Raw genomic sequence first — 19,576 nt, 5'->3', positions numbered from 1 at the left:
CAGTTCAAAAGCATCAATTCTTCGGCGTTCAGCCTTCTTCACAGTCCAACTCTCACATCCATACATGACCACTGGAAAAACCATAGCCTTCACTAGATGGACCTTTGTTGGCAAAGTAATATCTCTGCTTTTCAATATACTATCTAGGTTGGTCGTAACTTTCCTTCCAAGGAGTAAGCGTCTTTTAATTTCATGGCTGCAGTCACCATCTGCAGTGATTTTGGAGCCCCCCAAAATAAAGTCTGCCACTGTTTCCACTGTTTCCCCATCTATTTTCCATGAAGTGATGGGACCAGATGCCATGATCTTAGTTTTCTGAATATTGAGCTTTAAGCCAACTTTTCCACTCTCCTCTTTCACTTTCATCAAGAGGCTTTTTAGTTCCTCTTTATGGTGTACCAATTTCACTGAAAAGTAAAAAGAATTCCAATACCTGCCTTCAATGTGTATACTGAATATTTCAATGTATATACATAAAGAATTATTAATAAAAATAATTTGCTAAAGCTGATGGCACTCCTAAAGTGTTCATTTGCCTCAAATACAAGGAAGATGGCCTTTTACTCTCAGAATATATTTACTTACTGACTTTGGCACAAGATTTAGGCTCTCTAAAATGTAAAATATGACCTGAGGTGTATTAAATAGAAAATCATTTTTGCTCCGTACTCAGCTAAAGAAACAGCCTCATGAAACATACAGTTAATATAGATAAATGCATATTTCAATTAATCAATTCAAGATATAAGTCCATTAACCTTCATCATATTTTTCTATTAAGGAAAAGATGAAGTTATTTCTATTGAACTTAAATCACATCACACTAAGATCTGTAATCACCTTCCCTAGAAGATAAGAGTTATAAAGAGAATACAAAATAACATGTAATCCAATAAGAAAACTGCCTAAATTTATATATGTATATACACATACACACGCACTTACTGTCTAATAGCAATATTATTTAAGTCTAATACACAGAACAGAGAGGACTACCATTCAATCCATTTCAAACAAGGCAAACTGGATCTTAAATCATGTCTTTCTCAGGGGAGGTAATAAAATGTATTAATCATGCCTCAGTGGAAGCAGTTCCTTGGTATGGAACACACCTCTGCTTCCTATTCCCAAATAAGAATTCTGGAGTTGCATGAAATGAAAGAAGGATAAGTTAACAAGGAAGGGAGGAAGGAAAAGCTATTCTGCCATCAGTGACAGGGACAGACCTCAGTGCCTCTAGGACTCTACTTCGTCCACTGCGGGCAGAGCGGGTGCTGTCAGGAGTTGAAGAGGTACTGTTACAACCACTTCTTGAGAGGGAAGTCCTCTGCCCTTGGGGTTTCACTATTGAAGTTGCAGACATTATCTCCTGAAGCTGCTTTTGAAAGTTCTCTCTCATCTCCAAAGTCTGTGTCAGAGCTTGAAACAAACAAAAATATACCAATCAAGGTAAGTTTCTCTTTAGCACACCTTATTCATATTAACTATTTTGTCTAGATTTAGTTGAACACAGATTTATTGACTTGACATCTACTGAATATTTACTATAGGCTACAGTACTGTACTAAGACTATGAATACTGCAGAACCAAGACATAAAGGCAGCCCTTACTATGGAGACGGAATAGAAAATAATCAGGAAGCCCTCTGCAGACACTGCTGAGACGCATGGTCATCATCCCTCTGCAGATACCCTGCCAGTTTCTGATCCTCTCACGCTCTGTACCACACCCTGACATACATTACAGTTATTTATGATTTTCCCTTATGGTCCCTGAAAACACAGACCACAACATGTTTATCTTTGGTTTCTTTATAGACTAAATATTGAAGTAGGTACTAAATAAACATTTTTGGAATGAACAGAGTGGGACTAACTAAACAGGTAAATCATAGGGAATGCTCTGGTAGGGTAAAGAAAATAGAAAATACTGATCCATTAAATCCATTAAAGAGAGGACACCTAGAGCTTTAACGTTACTCATTGCTGCACCACTCTTTATAATAGCAAGACAAGAGAAATAACCAACATGCCCATCAACAAGGAACTGGCTAAACAAAGTGAGCCATTCATACTATGAATACTATACAGTTGCCAAAAAAGGGAAAAAGACTGAAGAAGCTCCTTATGTCCTAATATGACACTCCACAAGTTGAACTGTTAAATAACAATATCAATATCAAAGTATAAAACAATATATATAGTAGTTTAATATTTATATATTTTTTTAAATGAGGGAAGGAGAAAACATGTTTATAATTGTACACTCATAAAACAGCTCTGGAAGAAATCATAAGACAATAACATCAGAGGACTTCTCTGGTGGTACAGTGGATAGGAGTTCCCCTCCAATGCAGGGAACACGGGTGGGATGCCTGGTCTGGGAAGATCCCCCGTGCTGCAGAGCAAGCACATGTGTTGTAACTACTGCACCCGTACTCTAGAGCCTCACGTGCCTGCCTCAACTACTGGAGCCTGAGCACTCTAGGGCCTGCGAGCTACTAAGTAGCTACTCCACAGCTACTGAGCTCCTGTGCCTAGAATCTGTGTTTCACAACAAGATAAGCCACTACAATAAAGCCAGTGCACCGCAACTAGAGAAAGCCTGCCCATGACAATGAAGACCCAGCACAACCAAAAATAAATAAATAACATCAGAAAGATAAAGAGAAACTCTTTACACCTCCTTCTGTACCTTTAAAACCATGTGAATTTATGTTAAAATATATTGTGCATATAATGAAACTTTTCGAATCAAAGGACCAATTTTTGAAAAATTACCATCTCTACCTATGTTTAAGAGAATACAGCTGTGTCACACTAACTCTGTAGAATACCTAGTTTCACACATTTTACAGGTTTCACACTTTATCACTCAAAGTTTTGCTATTAATTAATGATTGGCATGGAACCTCAATTCAATCCTCAAATATTAATATATGCTTTACTTCTATTTAGTAACATAGAAGATAACTTTATTTGTTCATCTGATGCAAAGGAAGCCCTCAGTATGAAAGATACACATTTATAAATTTTGTTTGTAATTTAAAATATTTTACCTCCTTTAGAGTCATTCCTCCCATTTCCATTTGATGTTGTTAGTTCTTTATTACTGGTGGTCATATTGTCTATATCATTTTCTTCTAGAGGCATATGATCTGGCTATTGAAGGAGAAAAATTACAGTTTCTCAAACCAAGCCCTGTATAAGGCTTCACAGCAATATATGACTGTACATTCAGCTTAAAGAGGGGGTAAATGTATCATCTGTATTGTTTACCTCATCATCCCTCACTGCAGAGCCAGCTGAAAGTAGTCGGTTATTACAGAGTCGGCCATCTTGCACTGCACTGATGTCCAAGCTCATTTTGGGATTGTAAGTATGTGGATAAAGAGATTCGGGAAGATGTTTATACTCCTGGGCACACTGTAATACAATGGTGTGCTTTAAAACAGGACTAAAAAAATTTTAGTAACTAAAAGATGTTAAGGAATTCTAAGATGGCAAAAGTTCACAAAATTAAAGTTTTGAAAAGTAGTTGACTTTAAAATTCCATTATACAAGTAACAATTTGTCCTCACTTTTAAATGTCCTGCCCACTAAAGTATGAAATCTAATTCTATTTCTATGCTTTTGCCAAAGTATCAATCACATTTCAGGGAATACCCAGAAGGAAAATTGAAGAAGAAGAAAGAAAAGAAACTGTATTGGCATGCTAAATTAATTCTCCTCAAAGCATTACAAAATTTTCTTTCATATCATTTTTAACTAGCAAAAAGAATCAGAGACAATCTGAAGGAATACCCATTAAAGATTTACTAAGCATTTAAGGATTAAAGACCTTAAGTTTCTGATGCCAAAGAAAGGAAATGTGCAATTAAATAAGGTTATCAAACTTGTTTATGTACAGAGAAATGGATTTGTGCCTTGAAGTACTGTTTATGTTTTCATTTAACAGAAAGGCGCGGGGAGTATGCTTACCTCTAAAAGCCAGTGCTCTGAAACAATGTGTACTCCTCTTTCTTTTACAGATTTATACTCCCGATTAGTGTCATTTGGTCGTCCTTGATAGATGAAATGAGTCACTGTCTCATCAAAACTCCACCTAAAACAATCAAACCCACAAAAGCCTGAATACCTGAGAGAGATAACGACATTAGTTTATCATTATTCTCTATAAACAGAATACCCAAAACCTTTCAGGAACCAGAGTAAGCAAAAACACTAAATGACAGACTCCACTTTCACTGTTAAATTTTATACGCATATCTCTCAATATATAAATGTAGAGAGAGACGCAGAAAGATATTCTTTAAAACATCTTCTATAATATCACTTCATACGGGTGATATAACGATAAAGATATTTTCCAGTTAAGTATCCAACCTATCCTCCAGCTGCTGGCAGCCACTAGTCACTGTACATTCACTCTGTGCCCATAATATTGTGTACTCTACACAGCATTATCCATCCATTTCTCACAACAATTCTAAAACACTGTATTATTTTATCCATTTAATAGATAAGCAAACTGAAGGACATGATTAAGTAACATACTCAGTGAATAAGAGGTAGAGCCAATTTTGACTTCAAAATGCACACTCTTAGCTATTACACTGTGCTCCCGATTTCTTCCCATTTAATATTTCCTTAACCTAGTTTGCTAAATGTGAACAACTCATGGTAGTCATATTACCAACAGAAATCCTGTTTATGGTATCTGAGTCTCCATATCTATTTCAGTCTTCCAGCTATCACATTTGAAGTGCTCTTTCTATGTATGCAAAAATATAAATACTCCATTCCCCTCTGTGTTATCAGACAAAGGCATTTACATATTTAATGTATATTCTATTACTATGTACCTTCTACTGACTTTAATTATAAAAGTTAGATTTATGAAATCCATTTTAATAGAAGGAATGTTGTATAAATATCTGTAATAAAAAGGGAGTGCTATATCTGATGTGTCAGGAAGATCTGGTCTAGATTTTAACTGTCAGCAGGTGGGAGACAGTATCACTGATCTCTTTGGTGCGTATGGAAGGGAACATCTGGAACAGCAGCACTTGAGAGCCAATTACCCTATGAACACATACATACTGTAACCTCTGCATAATAAAGAGTTCTTTCCTCTCATTAATTATCAAGTCTCAGAAATTTACTTCAGGAATATACCTAATGCAAATTCCAAAGTAATGCCACTGAGTATTAGATTCTATTTAGGGATTTCAGCAATGTATTTTTTTTTTATATTGAGAAGACTGGGGCATTTTATTTATTTTGGCTGTCTGGTGTGGCTTGTGGGATCTTAGTTCCCTGACCAGGGATCGAACCTGGCCCCCCAGCAGTGGAAGTGCAGAATCCTAACCTGTGGACCCACCAGGAATTCCCAGGACTGGCATTTTAAATCTTATAAAAACACAAGTCCTATATGCATTTTTTAAATCTTACATAAGTCTACATCTAAACAGAATCCCCATGGACACATTCAATTTTTAGGGCTCTTAGGGCTACTGTGAGAATGGTATGAGATAATACTTGCCTCATATTGAGCACTCAGCAACCAGGTAAGAACAATATATAGACAATACAAATAATAGTTATAAGTAAGAAAGCTTTACTCTTCTACAATAGATGAATGAAACACTAAGGTGCCTATAATCACACAAATATATTTTATTTTTCCATTCTCCTGATTTAATTTCTCCATCAAAAAGATAACTGAAATGACTTACCAAAAGGGAAAGATAAAGCTAATCATATTCCTCAAACTGTTTGTTAATTGTAAACCAATCACTATGCTAACTATGAACTGCTGAAAACAAGTGATCAAGAAAGCGAGTACCACAGACAATGAAGGAATACGATCAACTCAGCACTGGCTGGAATAGGCAAGGGTCTCTCAATCCCTGACACTGATGCCATTTGTGCTAGGGACCTGTCTCTAGATGGGCTGTCAGGTTGAGAGTGGTTATCTATGACTCCAAAGTAAAAACGATAGGCATTAAACATCCTCAAAAAGACCATTTTAATTCAGGAGTGCTGCAGCACTTAGCAGTACTCACAGAAGGGCTCTAATTTGAAAATCACTAAGAAACATGCTTAAAATCTCCGACCTAAATGTATTAAAAAAACTCCTTGAAGACAAGGATTTTTTTTCTAGACTGTACTCATTCACGGATCCCAGATTTTTAGAAATAGTGTCACAAAGTATGTTCTCATATATTTGTTAAATATGCCCTAAAAACATACATGTAAGAGTGAACTGATATGGGAGAGGGTATCTTAAAAGGATGAGGTAAATTAAATCAAAATTGGATTTTGTAGATACTATGATAAACTATTAATAAAAGGCAAAATAATGCTTTTTTTTTTTTTTTTAAATAGATGCTCACAACAGCTTTAGGTTTCCCTATAAATTGAGTTCATATCACCACCAAAAAACATGCGTGCCAACTACCTGTAGTCTGCACCTAGAGAGGCCGCAATCCCATTTAGTTCACTCTGCTTCTTACTGAGTTTCTTACTAACACACACCACAACGTTCTCAAGTGGCTTCGGAGCATCTTCCTGCCCATGGAAAATAAAAGAAACAGATCATCATTATTATTTCAAATGTTTTTTTTAAATCTAAAACTTCCTTTTAATAAGAGATATAATTCCACCTTTTCTGAATGGGCATCCTTCAGTTGAGGGCTGGCAGAAAGAGCAACAGCATTTCGAGAGCTATTTGCCAAAGCAAGTTTCAGGTTTTTGACGATGACTTCTGAGAGTGGTGTACTCAGTTTCCTTTTCTGCTGGCTGGGACCTCCTGGAGTTTCCAAGGCTGCGAGAGCATCCTGTGTATATGGAGGAGGAGGAGGAGGAAGGAAGTGAGGAAAAGGAAGAGAAAAGGAGAGAAAGAAGAGGGGAGACAGAGGTAAACAGAAAAAGGAAAGGGGAAAAAAGAGGTAAAGAGAGAAGGGGAATAATCCTCAGTATTAACTGGATTATAGCTTTAACCTACTCCAGCTTTCCTCCAAACAACAATAAAAAGAATGAAGTATTATCTGTATCTATATAGATAATGAAGAAAACAATTCCATACTGTCCAACAAACTGGTTCAAAGAGACCAAGCAGCTTAATACATTTTCAGTAGTATTTTACCACATTTGTCTGATCTTACAGTTGAAATGGCTCAGACGGTAAAGCATCTGCCTACAATGCAGGAGACCTGGGCTCGATCCCTGGGTCAGGAAGATCTCCTGGAGAAGGAAATGGCAACCCACTCCAGTATTCTTGCTTGGAAAATCCCACGGACAGAGGAGCCTGGTAGGCTACAGTCCATGGGGTCGCAAAGAGTTGGATACGACTGAGCGACTTCACTTCACAGTTGAAATTGGTTAAAATGATACAAAAAAAACAAAATAAACAAAACAAACAAGTAAACAAGCAAAAAACACAGAAGGAAACAAGTAAGCAAGGATGGATATAAACTAGACATGAACAATAAGGAGGATTAAAAAGTCATATTGAGCTGAGGATTATGAAAAATCTTCAAAGGTACAAAATATATGCCTATTCCCAAGCCACCCCAATTCCCACGTGAGCACTAGTCACTGCTGTTCAGGACTTGTGCTCATTCTCTTTCCCATCTGAATAGTATTCCATATACACAGCAGAAAGTATTTAGCCAGTGCTCAAGTGATGAATATTAACCTTGAACACACACAATTTGCACAAGTAAAGGAAACCATGTAAGCAAAATGCATGCACCAACACTGATATATTCTCATGAGCAAAGCATCAGTGTTTCACCACGTACTAGAGAGCAGAGTAGATAATCAGATTTTTCTTTTTTGCCCATCTGTTACATTAATTTAAAGACCACTGAGTACAAGGTGAAGTACTATTTTATATATCACAAGAGAGAGACACTGCTAAACACATTATGACTGAACAATAAAACCTTTAAATGTGCTTTATACCTTCACTGAGACTATTTCAGAACCATCAGTTTTTCACTGTAAAGTAGAAGAATGGTCTCAACAAACAGAAATATTTCTACTATCTTGCCTATTATTATTCCATTTACTATTCAAAGAATATTACTAGCTTTGAGACCTTAGAAATCATCTAGATATGCTCCATAATTTTACAGATGGGGATAATGAAACACAAAGAAGTTGACTTGCCTTAAAAGGCAGTAAGAGGCAAAGCAGAGGCCTGATTTTAGATCTCACAATTCCCAAACCAGTGCTTTCCCTCTACTTTTCACAGCATAAGTAGTGTTACAGTAAAAATATTACTTCAGAAGAAATCTGATCAAAGATTTAGCTTGGAGAAAACTGTCCCAGGTCAATTTATGTTTATTTTCTGAAGATGAACAACTTGCAAACTTTAAGTCTGCTCCAAAACATACTATGAGTAAAACCACACAATAATTTTGCAAAGGTTCATGGATAAAAAAAATCATGGTTCGCACAGCTATTTGAAAGGCCAAGAACTACTAAAGGAATAGTGAAGAAAATTATCTTTGGGGAATGAAAGAAAACTATCTGAGAAGGCTGAATTAAACCTTCATTTGTGAATGCATTTTTTAGACAGGGAGCCATATTCCAATGCTCAGAAGATCAAAGAAAGATGCACACTTAACTCATCTTTTTAGGGCAAATGACTGAAAGGTAAAGAGATAACATTTTCAGAAAGTGCACTGGGTGTATTCCTAGAATCAAAACCTAAGTCCAATGTGTCTATGTAATTGTACAGTTTATGAAACTATTTATCACACAATTTCACTTGATTCTTACAGTAAGTGTGTAAGTTTTCAGTGATATTATCCTCTTTGTACAAAAGATAGAACTGATGCTCAAATATATTAAACAATCTGCGAATCATACCATTCACAACAGACACAGAACTTGAACCCAGATGTCCTGATTTCACACCATATATATCTCTAGCTGTTACCTCAACGCTGGGTATACACAGGGACTCATCATGAATCTATTTGCCAATATTTCTGAAGTTACTACTACAAACTAAGTGATGGAGAACTTGGTGCTTTAACTTTATGAACTATAAAACTGTTATCTCCAGAACCATTTTCTATAAGCCTCACCTTCACATCAAAGGAAGGCTTGAACAGTTTGTCCTTGGACAGAAACTTTGACGGCGTATCCAGGTGTAATGAGGGCTCCTTCTGAAGTGACTGTCCTGGGGAAGGGGAGACTGAAGCCTGTCCGGAGTGCTGTGACATCACCGTGCGGAAAGCTTTACTCTGAAAGCGGTTCATATCTAAAGGTGTAACGGCTGTTTTTCTCTGAGTTTCCAGATGTGTTACAGGATGCTCTGGAGTATCTGGATTTAGATTCACCTCATTTGTTGTTTCAGTTTCCAAACTTTGTTCTAGAGATTTAAAATGAAAAGAAACAAATATGAGCCACTGATGTCATTTTCTTGTCTCTAAAGAGGCATACAAGAAGTGATGTTTTTATCTTCCTATTAGTTTTCATGTGAATTCTTAAGTACACTTCACACCACAAAGCTATAAACTTACTTTCAAAGAAATAAACCAGACATTAAAATATATGTTGGGTTAGACAAGCAAATCAACTGAAATAATGAATGAAATTAGATTTCCTGTTTCATCTTGTTATAACTTAAAATATTCTCAATAAACCTCATAATTTGCCCAAAATTATATAAGCAAGTGCCAAAGAATGCGATGTTGGAGAAGACATTTGAGAGTCCCTTGAAGATCAAACCAGTCAATCCTAAAGGAAATCAACCCTAAATATTCATTGGAAGGACTAATGCTGAAGCTGAAGCTCCAATACTTTGGCCACCTGATGTGAAGAGCTGACTCACTGGAAAGACAGAAGGCAAAAGAAGAGGGTGGCAGAGGATGAGATGGTTAGGTAGCATCATTGACTCAATGGATATAAGCTTAAGCAAACTCTGGCAGACAGTGAAGGTCAGGGAGGCCTGGTGTGCTGGGTCCATGGGGTCACAAAGAGTCAGACATGACTTAGTGATTGAACAAGAAGTTAATATCATCTTGGTCAATGGCAGAGTAAAAAGAAAATCCCAATTATATGTAGTCAGAGTTAACAACTACAGTCAAGTTTTTGAAAAGTTCTTAATGAGATTTTAATATGACCTAAACATTACTTCGCCTCAGTTGTAAAATTCCCAGTTTATCTAGAGAAAAGTAATAAGTAATAGCTTTGAGAGCTGTTCCCAAGGTTCCCTAAAGTGTGACCTGGGATGCCATCATGTTATATAAGAGAGGCTACTGTGTCCTCCCATTCTGCCTCCTACCATTTTTCAACATTTATCAAGAACACTTACTAGATGGCTGCTCCATGCCAGGTCCAATCTAGACAATGAAAATATATAATTTACAAGATGCATGTACTCCTTGCCTTTTCAGAGCTTATGGCTGAGCAGGGAAACAGGAAAGTAAACTGGAATGGTAACACTGGGATAAGAGCTACAAAAGAGGCATGGTGTTATGGCAAGACAAGGCCATACTTATAAATCAAGGAAGGTTTTTCCAGGGAAAGTGATATCCAAGCTGGGAGCTGAAAGACAAGGAGGAACAAGCAAGCACAAGGCGGGCAGGAGATAACATGCAGAAGTCCAGGAACAGACTGGAATAGAATAAAATGCATAGATAGGAAAAACTAAAATAGGAATAGACAGCACTTTACTCACAGAAGGAACAGTAAATGGGATCCAAGCTCACATCTTTAGATTCAAACACTGAGACCCTCGAACACTCCCATACTGTTTGTACCTTCTAGCTTTCAGATTGTGCCTACACTTGATAGTACAATTATAAATTAAACATTTCTGCTATGAACGTACTTATATTGCCCACCCCTCTCCCCAATAATGGGTGCCCAACAGTGGCTCATGTTAAAGGGAGAAATCTTAATGAACTGTCTCAAAAACAAGTTTTACCACATTCATATACCAGAAACTGTGGGGTCACAAACAGTCAGACACGACTTAGCAACTGAACAACAATCCCAGAAACCAAACTGTAAAAATATATATAAAATGACAAACAAAAATATTAACCTTCTTTAGATGAATTTTCAATCAGGAAATGGTTTTCATTTGCTCTCTTTCCCAATCTAGCAGACTCTAACAGCCAAGCTATAGTGACTGCTGGTAAATTCCACTTCTTGGCAGCTTCATATTTAGAACCACCTGGCTCTTTCAAAACAAGATGTGTACTGGCAAACATGCCCTTCTTTGCATTGGACTTGCGAACGAAGTATTCTTGAACACTGAAAGTTACATTTTAAAAAAAAGCAAATGGTCATATGCATAATAGTTGGCAAAGAATGACATTTCTAATACAATGGTGTTGTCAGAGTTCTAAGTAAAGAAAATACATTAAAAGTTGGTTATATTTCTTAAATTAAGCTAATCCTCTTACAATACCTACTCTAGGATAAAAATGTATTGTTAAAATTAAACTTTTAAAAATTAATTATTTAAAAATAAGCAAATTAAACCAGACTTACAAGAAATAACCAGAAAGATCATCTATTTAATTGGTCATCACCCACCTACCCACCTTGTCTTTCCTCCCAGTAAAAGACACGGAACAACTAGGGGAGCAAAGGATGAGTATGAATAACACAACTTCTAGCCCTACACCCCAACTTCTCTAAGCATTTTCAAGTGTATCATTGGATCCTCTCAGTATTTGTGAAATACCAATATTTTACAAGTTATCATAAAGATACAACCTGGGAAAAGATGCAGAGAAATAAAGCGTCTTCCTCAAGATCACGGAATATTAAAGAGAACACCACCGTTTAAGATACAAACAGAAATGTCTTTTAGGACTTCTGGGTTTCAGGTCTAGTTCCTCACTTCTAAGATTTTGTCAAGTATCCCACATTTTCCCTAGTACTTTCAAGGATTCATTTTTCACATTTAACCCACTGATCAATTAATTTGGTACTTACTTTGGTATGAGATGTTGCTCCAATTTTATTGAATTATCTCTTCCTCAATAAGCTGAAACATCACCTTTATCATATACTAAATTCGTTTGTATTTAGGTCTATTTCTATGCTGTCTGTCTGTTCACTTAACTTTCTGCTACTTACAGACATACTATTATCTAGTGAGGTTTACAAAATATATTAAATAACAATTCTATTTCAGAATTTTTATGACTTTCCTGCTTGCTAATATTTTCTTATGAATTTAAGAATTAGTTTGCTTATTGCCCTCTCTAAAAAATTCCTTTATAATGTTTATAGTCTTCCTGTCCAAGAACAGGTACATCTTTTATACTCTTCAAGTCCTGTTTCCCTCAATAGCATTTTACAAGTTTCCGTAGCTCTTCCAAGTTTCACTTTCAACTTTTTTCTTAAATCAAAATATAGTTGACATACAATATTAGTTTAAGGTGTATGATATAGTGACTCAACATTTAAACAGATTACAAAAGATCAATACCAAATCTAATTACATCCCTGTGACTTTTAAATTTTGTAACTGGAATTTTGTACCTCTTAATCCCCTTCACTAATTTTGCCCAGCCTCTTATTCCCTTCCCTGCTGCTGCTGCTAAGTCGTTTCAGTCATGTCCAACTCTGTGAGACCCCATCGACGGCAGCCCACCAGGCTCCCCCATCCCTGGGATTCTCCAGACAAGAACACTGGAGTGGGTTGCCATTTCCTCCCTTCTGGTGACCACTAATTTATTCTCTGTATCTATGAGTCTATTTTGGTTTTATTTTGTTCATTCATTTTCTTTCTTTTTAAGATTACATATCAGTTGCTACCTATTTTATCTCTTACTACAGATTTAGTAAGAGACCTCTGTTTTCTTTTTTTTTCTTTTACAGCCGGCCCCGGGGGCAGCTCTGTTTGGGCGGCTGTCTCCCTGAGTCGTTGAGCACAGATGGGGGACGAGACCTCTGTTTTCATTAGCTCTTCTAACTAGCTGCACATATGAAGGTCAGTGACTTCTGTATATTAGTATTTTATGTAATCAGTTTGCTTAATTTTTCTATGAGCACTGCTTTAGTCTACTGCCATATTTTCTTACTGTTCTTTTCTACAATTTGTTTTTTCCAAAAGTTTATTGTTTAGTATAACCAAAGTATAGAACACAGCAAAAAAGGAAATATAAGATTTAGTGAATTATAAAATGAAAACCCTTATTTTCCCCACCCACGTCAGAAGACAGACTCTTACCAGTCACTCCAGAACCTCTCCAATATGCCTCTTCTGTTACTACCACCCCTCCCCTCCCATGTTAATAGCAGCCACTGTTTGGATATTTATAGTTATCACTTCCTTACTTTACAATGTCATAAACCTCTGTCCATAGTTCATCAGGTACTCTATCAGATCTAGTCCCTTAAATCTATTCCTCACTTCCACTGTATAAGGGATTTGATTTAGGTCATACATGGTCTAGTGGTTTTTTCCACTTTCTTCAATTTCAGTCTGAATTTGGCAATAAGGAGTTCATGATCCGAGCCACAGTCAGCTCCCAGTCTTGTTTTTGCTGACTATATAGAGCTTCTCCATCTTTGGCTGCAAAGAATATAATCAATCTCATTTCGGTGTTGACCATCTGGTGATGTCCATGTGTAGAGTCTTCTCTTGTGTTGTTGGAAGAGGGTGTTTGCTATGACCAGTGCATTCTCTTGGCAGAACTCTATTAGCCTTTGCCCTGCTTCATTCTGTACTCCAAAGCCAAATTTGCCTGTTACTCCAGGTGTTTCTTTACTTCCTACTTTTGCATTCTAGTCCCCTATAATGAAAAGGACACCTTTTTTGGGTGTTAGTACTAGAAGGTCTTATAGGTCTTCATAGAACTGTTCAACTTCAGCTTCTTCAGGGCTACTGGTTGGGGCATAGACTTGGATTACCGTGATATTGAATGGTTTGCCTTGGAAACGAACAGAGATCATTCTGTCGTTTTTGAGATTGCATCCAAGTACTGCATTTTGGACTCTTTTGTTGACTATGATGGCTACGCCATTTTTTCTAAGGAATTTCTGCCCACAGTAGTAGATATAAAGGTCTATCTAGTCAAGGTTATGGTTTTTCTAGTGGTCATGTATGGATGTGAGAGTTGGACTATAAAGCAGAGCACCGAAGAATTGATGCTTTTGAACTGTGGTACTGGAGAAGACTCTTCAGAGTCCCTTGGACTGCAAGGAGATCCAATCAGTCCATCCTAAAGGAGATCAGTCCTGGGTGTTCATTGGAAGGACTGATCTTGGAGCTAAAACTCCAATATTTTGGCCACCTCATGCGAAGAGCTGACTCACTTGAAAGACCCTGATGCTGGGAAAGACTGCTGGCAGGAGGAGAAGGGGATGACAGAGGATGAGATGGTTGGATGGCATCACCAACTCAATGGACATGATTTTGGGTGGACTCTGGGAGTTGGTGATGGACAGGGAGGCCTGGAATGCTGCGGTTCATGGGGTTGCAAAGAGTCGGACATGACTGAGCAACTGAACTGAACTGAACTTCCTTACTTTATCACTTCCCACCCTTAAACACTACATTTCATTTTTTATGTCTTCTGGCTTCCAGGTTCCCTCTTCTTTCCATGCCCCCTTTATATCTGTTGAAGACACTGGATCATGAGGTTTCATTATTTTGATAAGATTGTTTCAAGATGGTTGTATATTCTTCATAAGGAGGCATATGTCTAGTTTTCTCTTTATTTTGTGAATGTTGGTTTTCAATATCTAGATTCTTCCATTTATTAGGAGTCAAAATTTTACCATTTCTTCTTCACTCATTTGTTGGAATACCTCTATAAAGGGAAACTTTGTCTTATCTATTATTATGGATACAGTCTGATACAGACTGTACAGGAAGGCAGAATAAATACCAGATCCTTTCTCCTCATTTACCAGCTTTCAAAAATAATGAGTTGGTTTCCTAGCATCCTTCAAACATGGCCAATTAACTTAGTTTTTTGGTGCCATTATGAAATCATGATTGAAATATTATTTGATGATGTCTGGAGCCACTGCTGCTATTGACACTTTTCCTGTCTTCGGCCAGTGGTGGTCCTTTTGACACAACCCTTCGTAGTAGTCTTCAATAATATATTTGTTCTCCATTCTGACAAAAGGTTCCAGACTGACTTGTATCTTTTCTGCCCCAGACGTAGAACTGATCATTTCTCTAAGCTTTAGTTTCTTTTAGTGGGAAATGGTATTTTAAGGTCACAATGTGGGTACTGGTGTTGCTTGTTACTATTGGGTTGACAATGATATCTAGGCTTATAAATGGTTTTGAATTCCTCTTTGAACCAAGAGTTATTAAAAAGTTCTAAAATGTCCAGTTGATACAGTCTTCATTTTCCATTTCTACTATTCATTTCTAATTTTTTTAGAAATTAAAAACCTTCAGTGTAAATAGCATTCTTTATTTACAACATGCTTTTTCCCCGTTTAATGCCTTTCAATTTGAATTCAAACTTGTCTGATAATAAAATTGTACCCCTCTCTTTTCACATATCTTTGCCCATCTTTACTTTTTTCCCCAAATGTTCTGAATCACTTTGGTTTAGGTGTGGCTCTTGTTTTAAAGTATTTTAAGTGCTGTTTCATGATATAATCTAAAAGAACTTTTCCTTTAATGTGAAAGTTAGTCCATTTACAATTATTTATGTAACAGTTTTCTACTTTTTTTTTAAACAGCCACCATTAAAGTTCACTTAGGGGTTGGGCTAATTTAAAGAACTTTTAAATTCATTTTCTTTCTCCTAAAGTATTCATTATTTCTGCTTAACACTGCATTGCAGAGAAACAATGTATACTAAAAAAGAATATGGCACACAGAAGGAAATAACACTGAAACAAGCAGTATCTTTAAATATTCCTTTTCTTGGTAGTAAGCATTAATGCCTGTAGTCTTAATACTTGCTAAGTACTTGTCTAACATCATTCTCTCCCTTCCACTTTGAGCCACCACATCAGATATGCAACATACTCCTCGTAAATATTATAAGAAATCCAGTGAAATGCTAATTTGTATGCTTTTCAGTAAGTAAAAACAAATAATACATACACCAAGAGGGCAAGTACTAAAAATACTACATACCTGGCTCCAAGGTGATTTGCTAAGAATGTCAATGAATCTTTTTCAGCTCCTACACATTGGCTGAATGAAAGAACACAACCCTCTAAAGGAGTCATTCCTGCCATAACTGGAACTGGTGTGAAGAGAGGATTTGACTTTGGATCAATTAAAGTCTGGTAGTCTATACACATTACCTTTTAAAAACAAGAAAAACATCATCATCAACCTGAAATAAGCAATTAGTGGTTAACACTGGTTCAGTTACAGTGAAAAGCAATTTTATTAATATAAATGTGTATATGCTCATTCACAATACATTTAAAATTATAATATTAAAATGTATCAGTCATTATATAGGATATTAAAATCAGATTTATCACTGAATTTCCTAAATATTGCTTTAAATTTAATTTCTTCCAATGTAGTTATCATTTTTCCTCTTAAGTCTTGGAAAGTTGAAAAAGTCAGTGGTTGAAATTATCATTGATAAGCCAACAAGATGCAATAATACATAAGTGCATGTCATGCTTTGGTAGTAAGAAAACAGGGAAAACCTAAATATGAGAAGACCTGGAGTCACTTTCCTAGGAAAGAATGCTGCTGATGTAGCCCCTCTATTCTACCAGGATTAGGACCAAGAAGCTTGTGTATTTTATTATTGATAATTTCCTTTGCTAAAAACAAAATCCAGACAGTGCCCAAACCCAAATACCAGTCTACCAAAAGTAAAGTGCCAAAGATATATAGCTTCAGACACCCTTCAATACTACATTTGAACTGATGTGGTGTTTTCTTACCAGCCATGTGTTTGTTACAACTTCTCCCACAGTCGCCTGTACTTCACATCCCAGCAGAGGAACCACAGCATAATCAGCAACAACTCTGCTCTGAAGGGACACAATTTTTCCAGCATTTTCTCTTATGATGATTGCAATATTAGATTCATTTTCATTACTAAAACCCAAAACTAGGAAACTCTTTTGGCTAAATAAACCTTCTTCGGTAATTGTAGAAACATCAGGGAGGCAATGACTGATGGAAGACTGGTGTTCTTGCAGAGAAATATGAGAAGAATCATTACGGGGCTCCACATGAGTAGAGTCACTACAGAGCCCAACTTCAGACTTGGCAACTTCAACTGGAAAAGAAAAAGAAACGTTTTCTAACAGGTAATTTACTTTATAAAGTTTATCTCCTAGTAAGGATATAAAGGTAACAGGGAGCCTAAGAACTGTGACCACACTTACAAAACTAAGGCTTTATAAGTATACAATGAAGAAAGAATATGACCTACCCCATCCTCTGGGTTCCCAAGACAGCAATGAGTATTACCATCCTCGGATAAGAGCAATCATGTTAGTATTCTAGTATTCCTAGTATACTAGAAAATTGTGAGGCTCCAGTAACTCGAACTGGCAATGGCACCCTATTCCAGTACTCGTGCCTGGAAAATCCCATGGATGGAGGAACCTGGTGGGCTCCAGTCCATGGGGTCGCTAAGAGTCAGACAGGACTGAGTGACTTCACTTTCACTTTTCACTTTCATGCACTGGAGAAGGAAATGGCAACCCACTCCAGTGTTCTTGCCTGGAGAATCCCAGGGACGGGCGAGCCTGGTGGGCTGCCGTCTATGGGGTCGCACACGACTGAAGTGACTTAGCAGTAGCAGTAACTCAAAAATTATGAAGCTCCAATAACTCCTCAAGGGGCTTCCCTTGTGGCTCCGCTGGTAAAGACTCTGCCTGTGATGCAGGAGACCTGAATTCAGTCCCTGGGTGGGAAGATCTGGAGGAGGGAAAGGCCACCCATTCCAGTATTCTGGCCTGGAGAATTCCATGGACAGTCCATGGGGTCACAAAGAGTCAAACACAACTGAGCAACTTTCAGCATTTTCCAAGCCCTGCTTCCTGGGATTCCAACAGCCTGAAGGCTAGTCAAAGATTCTTTTCTATTTACATAGAGTTAGTTGCTCAGCTATGTCTGACTCTTTGTGACCCCATGTACTACAGCCTGCCAGGCTTCTCTGTCCATGGGATTCTCCAGACAAGAACACTGGAGTGAGTTGCCATTTCCTTCTGGGGATTTTCCCGACCCAAGAAATTGAACCTGGGTCTCCCACATTCCAGGGAGATTCTTTACCATCAGAGCCACCAGGAACATAGGCACTGTACTTAAGTGCTTTTCGTGCATGTAATTAATGCTTATGATAATATAAGGCTAGTTCTCTTGCTGTATCTACACCCATCCTTCAAGAAGAATGTCAGGTCTAAACAGGTTATATAATTTCTCTAAGGTCACACAGTTATTAGCTGGCAGAAATGAGACATAAACCAAAGTCTGTCTGACTGCAGGGTCCGTAACATTATGTTATAGTTGTTCTAGTTGCTAAGTCGTGTCCCACTCTTTTCTGACTCCATGGACTGTAGCCAGCCAGGATCCTCTGTCCATGGGATTTCCCAGGCAAAAACACTGAAGTGGGTTGCCATTTCCTTCTACAGGGGATCTTCCTGACCTAGGTATTGAACCCACATCTCCTGCACAGCAGGCGGATTCTTTACTGCTGAGCCACCAGGGAAGCCATCTTCTTATTTCTATCCTCATCTCCAACAGGCAGAACTCTCTTCATTTTAATTACTGTATATGGGTGTGTGTGTGTGTGTGTGTGTGTGTGTGTGTACATATATAAATGACTCTTTACACTTTTAAACTAATTACTGTATATACACATTCATACAGTCATTAGTTGAAAAGTGAAAAGTCATGCTTATTGGAGAAAAGTATATATAAAGTGTGCATATATATATATATAAAATAAAGTATGTATATACACACTTTAATTTCTACTTAATGCAAATATTTAAATTGCTCTGAGACTCTGAAGAAGCTGTTCTGTCTAGAGCATTTACTAATCAGTATGTCAAGAGATTCTCTGACCTTCAGTTTGATACTGTAAGGAATAAAGGATAACAGTGTATCTATAATTTAGAGGGATGTATTCCCAATGGCTCAGCAGGTAAAGAATCTGCCTGCAATGCAGGAGACGCAGGAGACTAGGGTTTAATCCTGGGTCAGGAAGTTCCCCTGGAGGAGGAAATGGCTACTCACTCCAGTATTCTTGCCTGAAAAATGCCAGGAAAGAGGAGCCTGGTAGGCCACAGTCTAAAGGGTCACAAAGAGTCAGACATGACTGAGCACACATGAGGATGAATAAGCCTAGATGGAAATAAAGGTGACATGATACTATAAAACATTTAGAAAGCAGTTTTAAAATGTATAATATAAAATGTAAAAACAAATTTTTTCTTGCATTAAAATTGCTCACAATCACATCTCGGAGGAAAAAAACAACTTTGTTTGATGTTTCTGTGTAATTGGTGAGGTATAAGAACAAAGAAACCAGCGGGAATTTTAGAATACTACAGTAAAAACTGGAGAAGGAAATGGCAACCCACTTCAGTATTCTTGCCTGGAAAATTCCACAGACAGAGGAGCCTGGTG

General features: G+C 37.3%; 1 protein-coding gene across 5 annotated transcripts in view; it reads right to left on the bottom strand.

Annotated features, from left to right (window-relative positions):
- The window catches only part of TOPBP1 (topoisomerase (DNA) II binding protein 1), a 72,090-nt gene that overhangs the window by 26,873 nt on the left and 25,641 nt on the right, over window positions 1-19,576 (bottom strand). For 4 of the 5 annotated variants that reach the window (XM_010839564.1, XM_010839561.1, XM_010839560.1 and 1 more), the window contains 10 exons: window positions 16,876-17,216; window positions 16,100-16,272; window positions 11,072-11,283; window positions 9,105-9,391; window positions 6,669-6,842; window positions 6,464-6,573; window positions 3,982-4,105; window positions 3,280-3,426; window positions 3,060-3,162; window positions 1,227-1,419 (listed from right to left, as the gene is read on the bottom strand). In XM_010839564.1, coding sequence (XP_010837866.1) covers window positions 1,227-1,419; window positions 3,060-3,162; window positions 3,280-3,426; window positions 3,982-4,105; window positions 6,464-6,573; window positions 6,669-6,842; window positions 9,105-9,391; window positions 11,072-11,283; window positions 16,100-16,272; window positions 16,876-17,216 — 1,864 coding nt within the window. The remainder of the gene's footprint in view (window positions 1-1,226; window positions 1,420-3,059; window positions 3,163-3,279; window positions 3,427-3,981; window positions 4,106-6,463; window positions 6,574-6,668; window positions 6,843-9,104; window positions 9,392-11,071; window positions 11,284-16,099; window positions 16,273-16,875; window positions 17,217-19,576) is intronic. The other variant, XM_010839562.1, reaches the window with a different exon arrangement.

This window comes from Bison bison, unplaced genomic scaffold (assembly GCF_000754665.1).
Source record: "Bison bison bison isolate TAMUID 2011002044 unplaced genomic scaffold, Bison_UMD1.0 scf7180017864119, whole genome shotgun sequence".
Classification (NCBI taxonomy): Eukaryota; Metazoa; Chordata; class Mammalia; order Artiodactyla; family Bovidae; genus Bison; species Bison bison.
The sequence above is the reverse complement of the archived record's forward strand: the minus strand, read 5'-3'. Positions and strand labels throughout refer to the sequence as shown.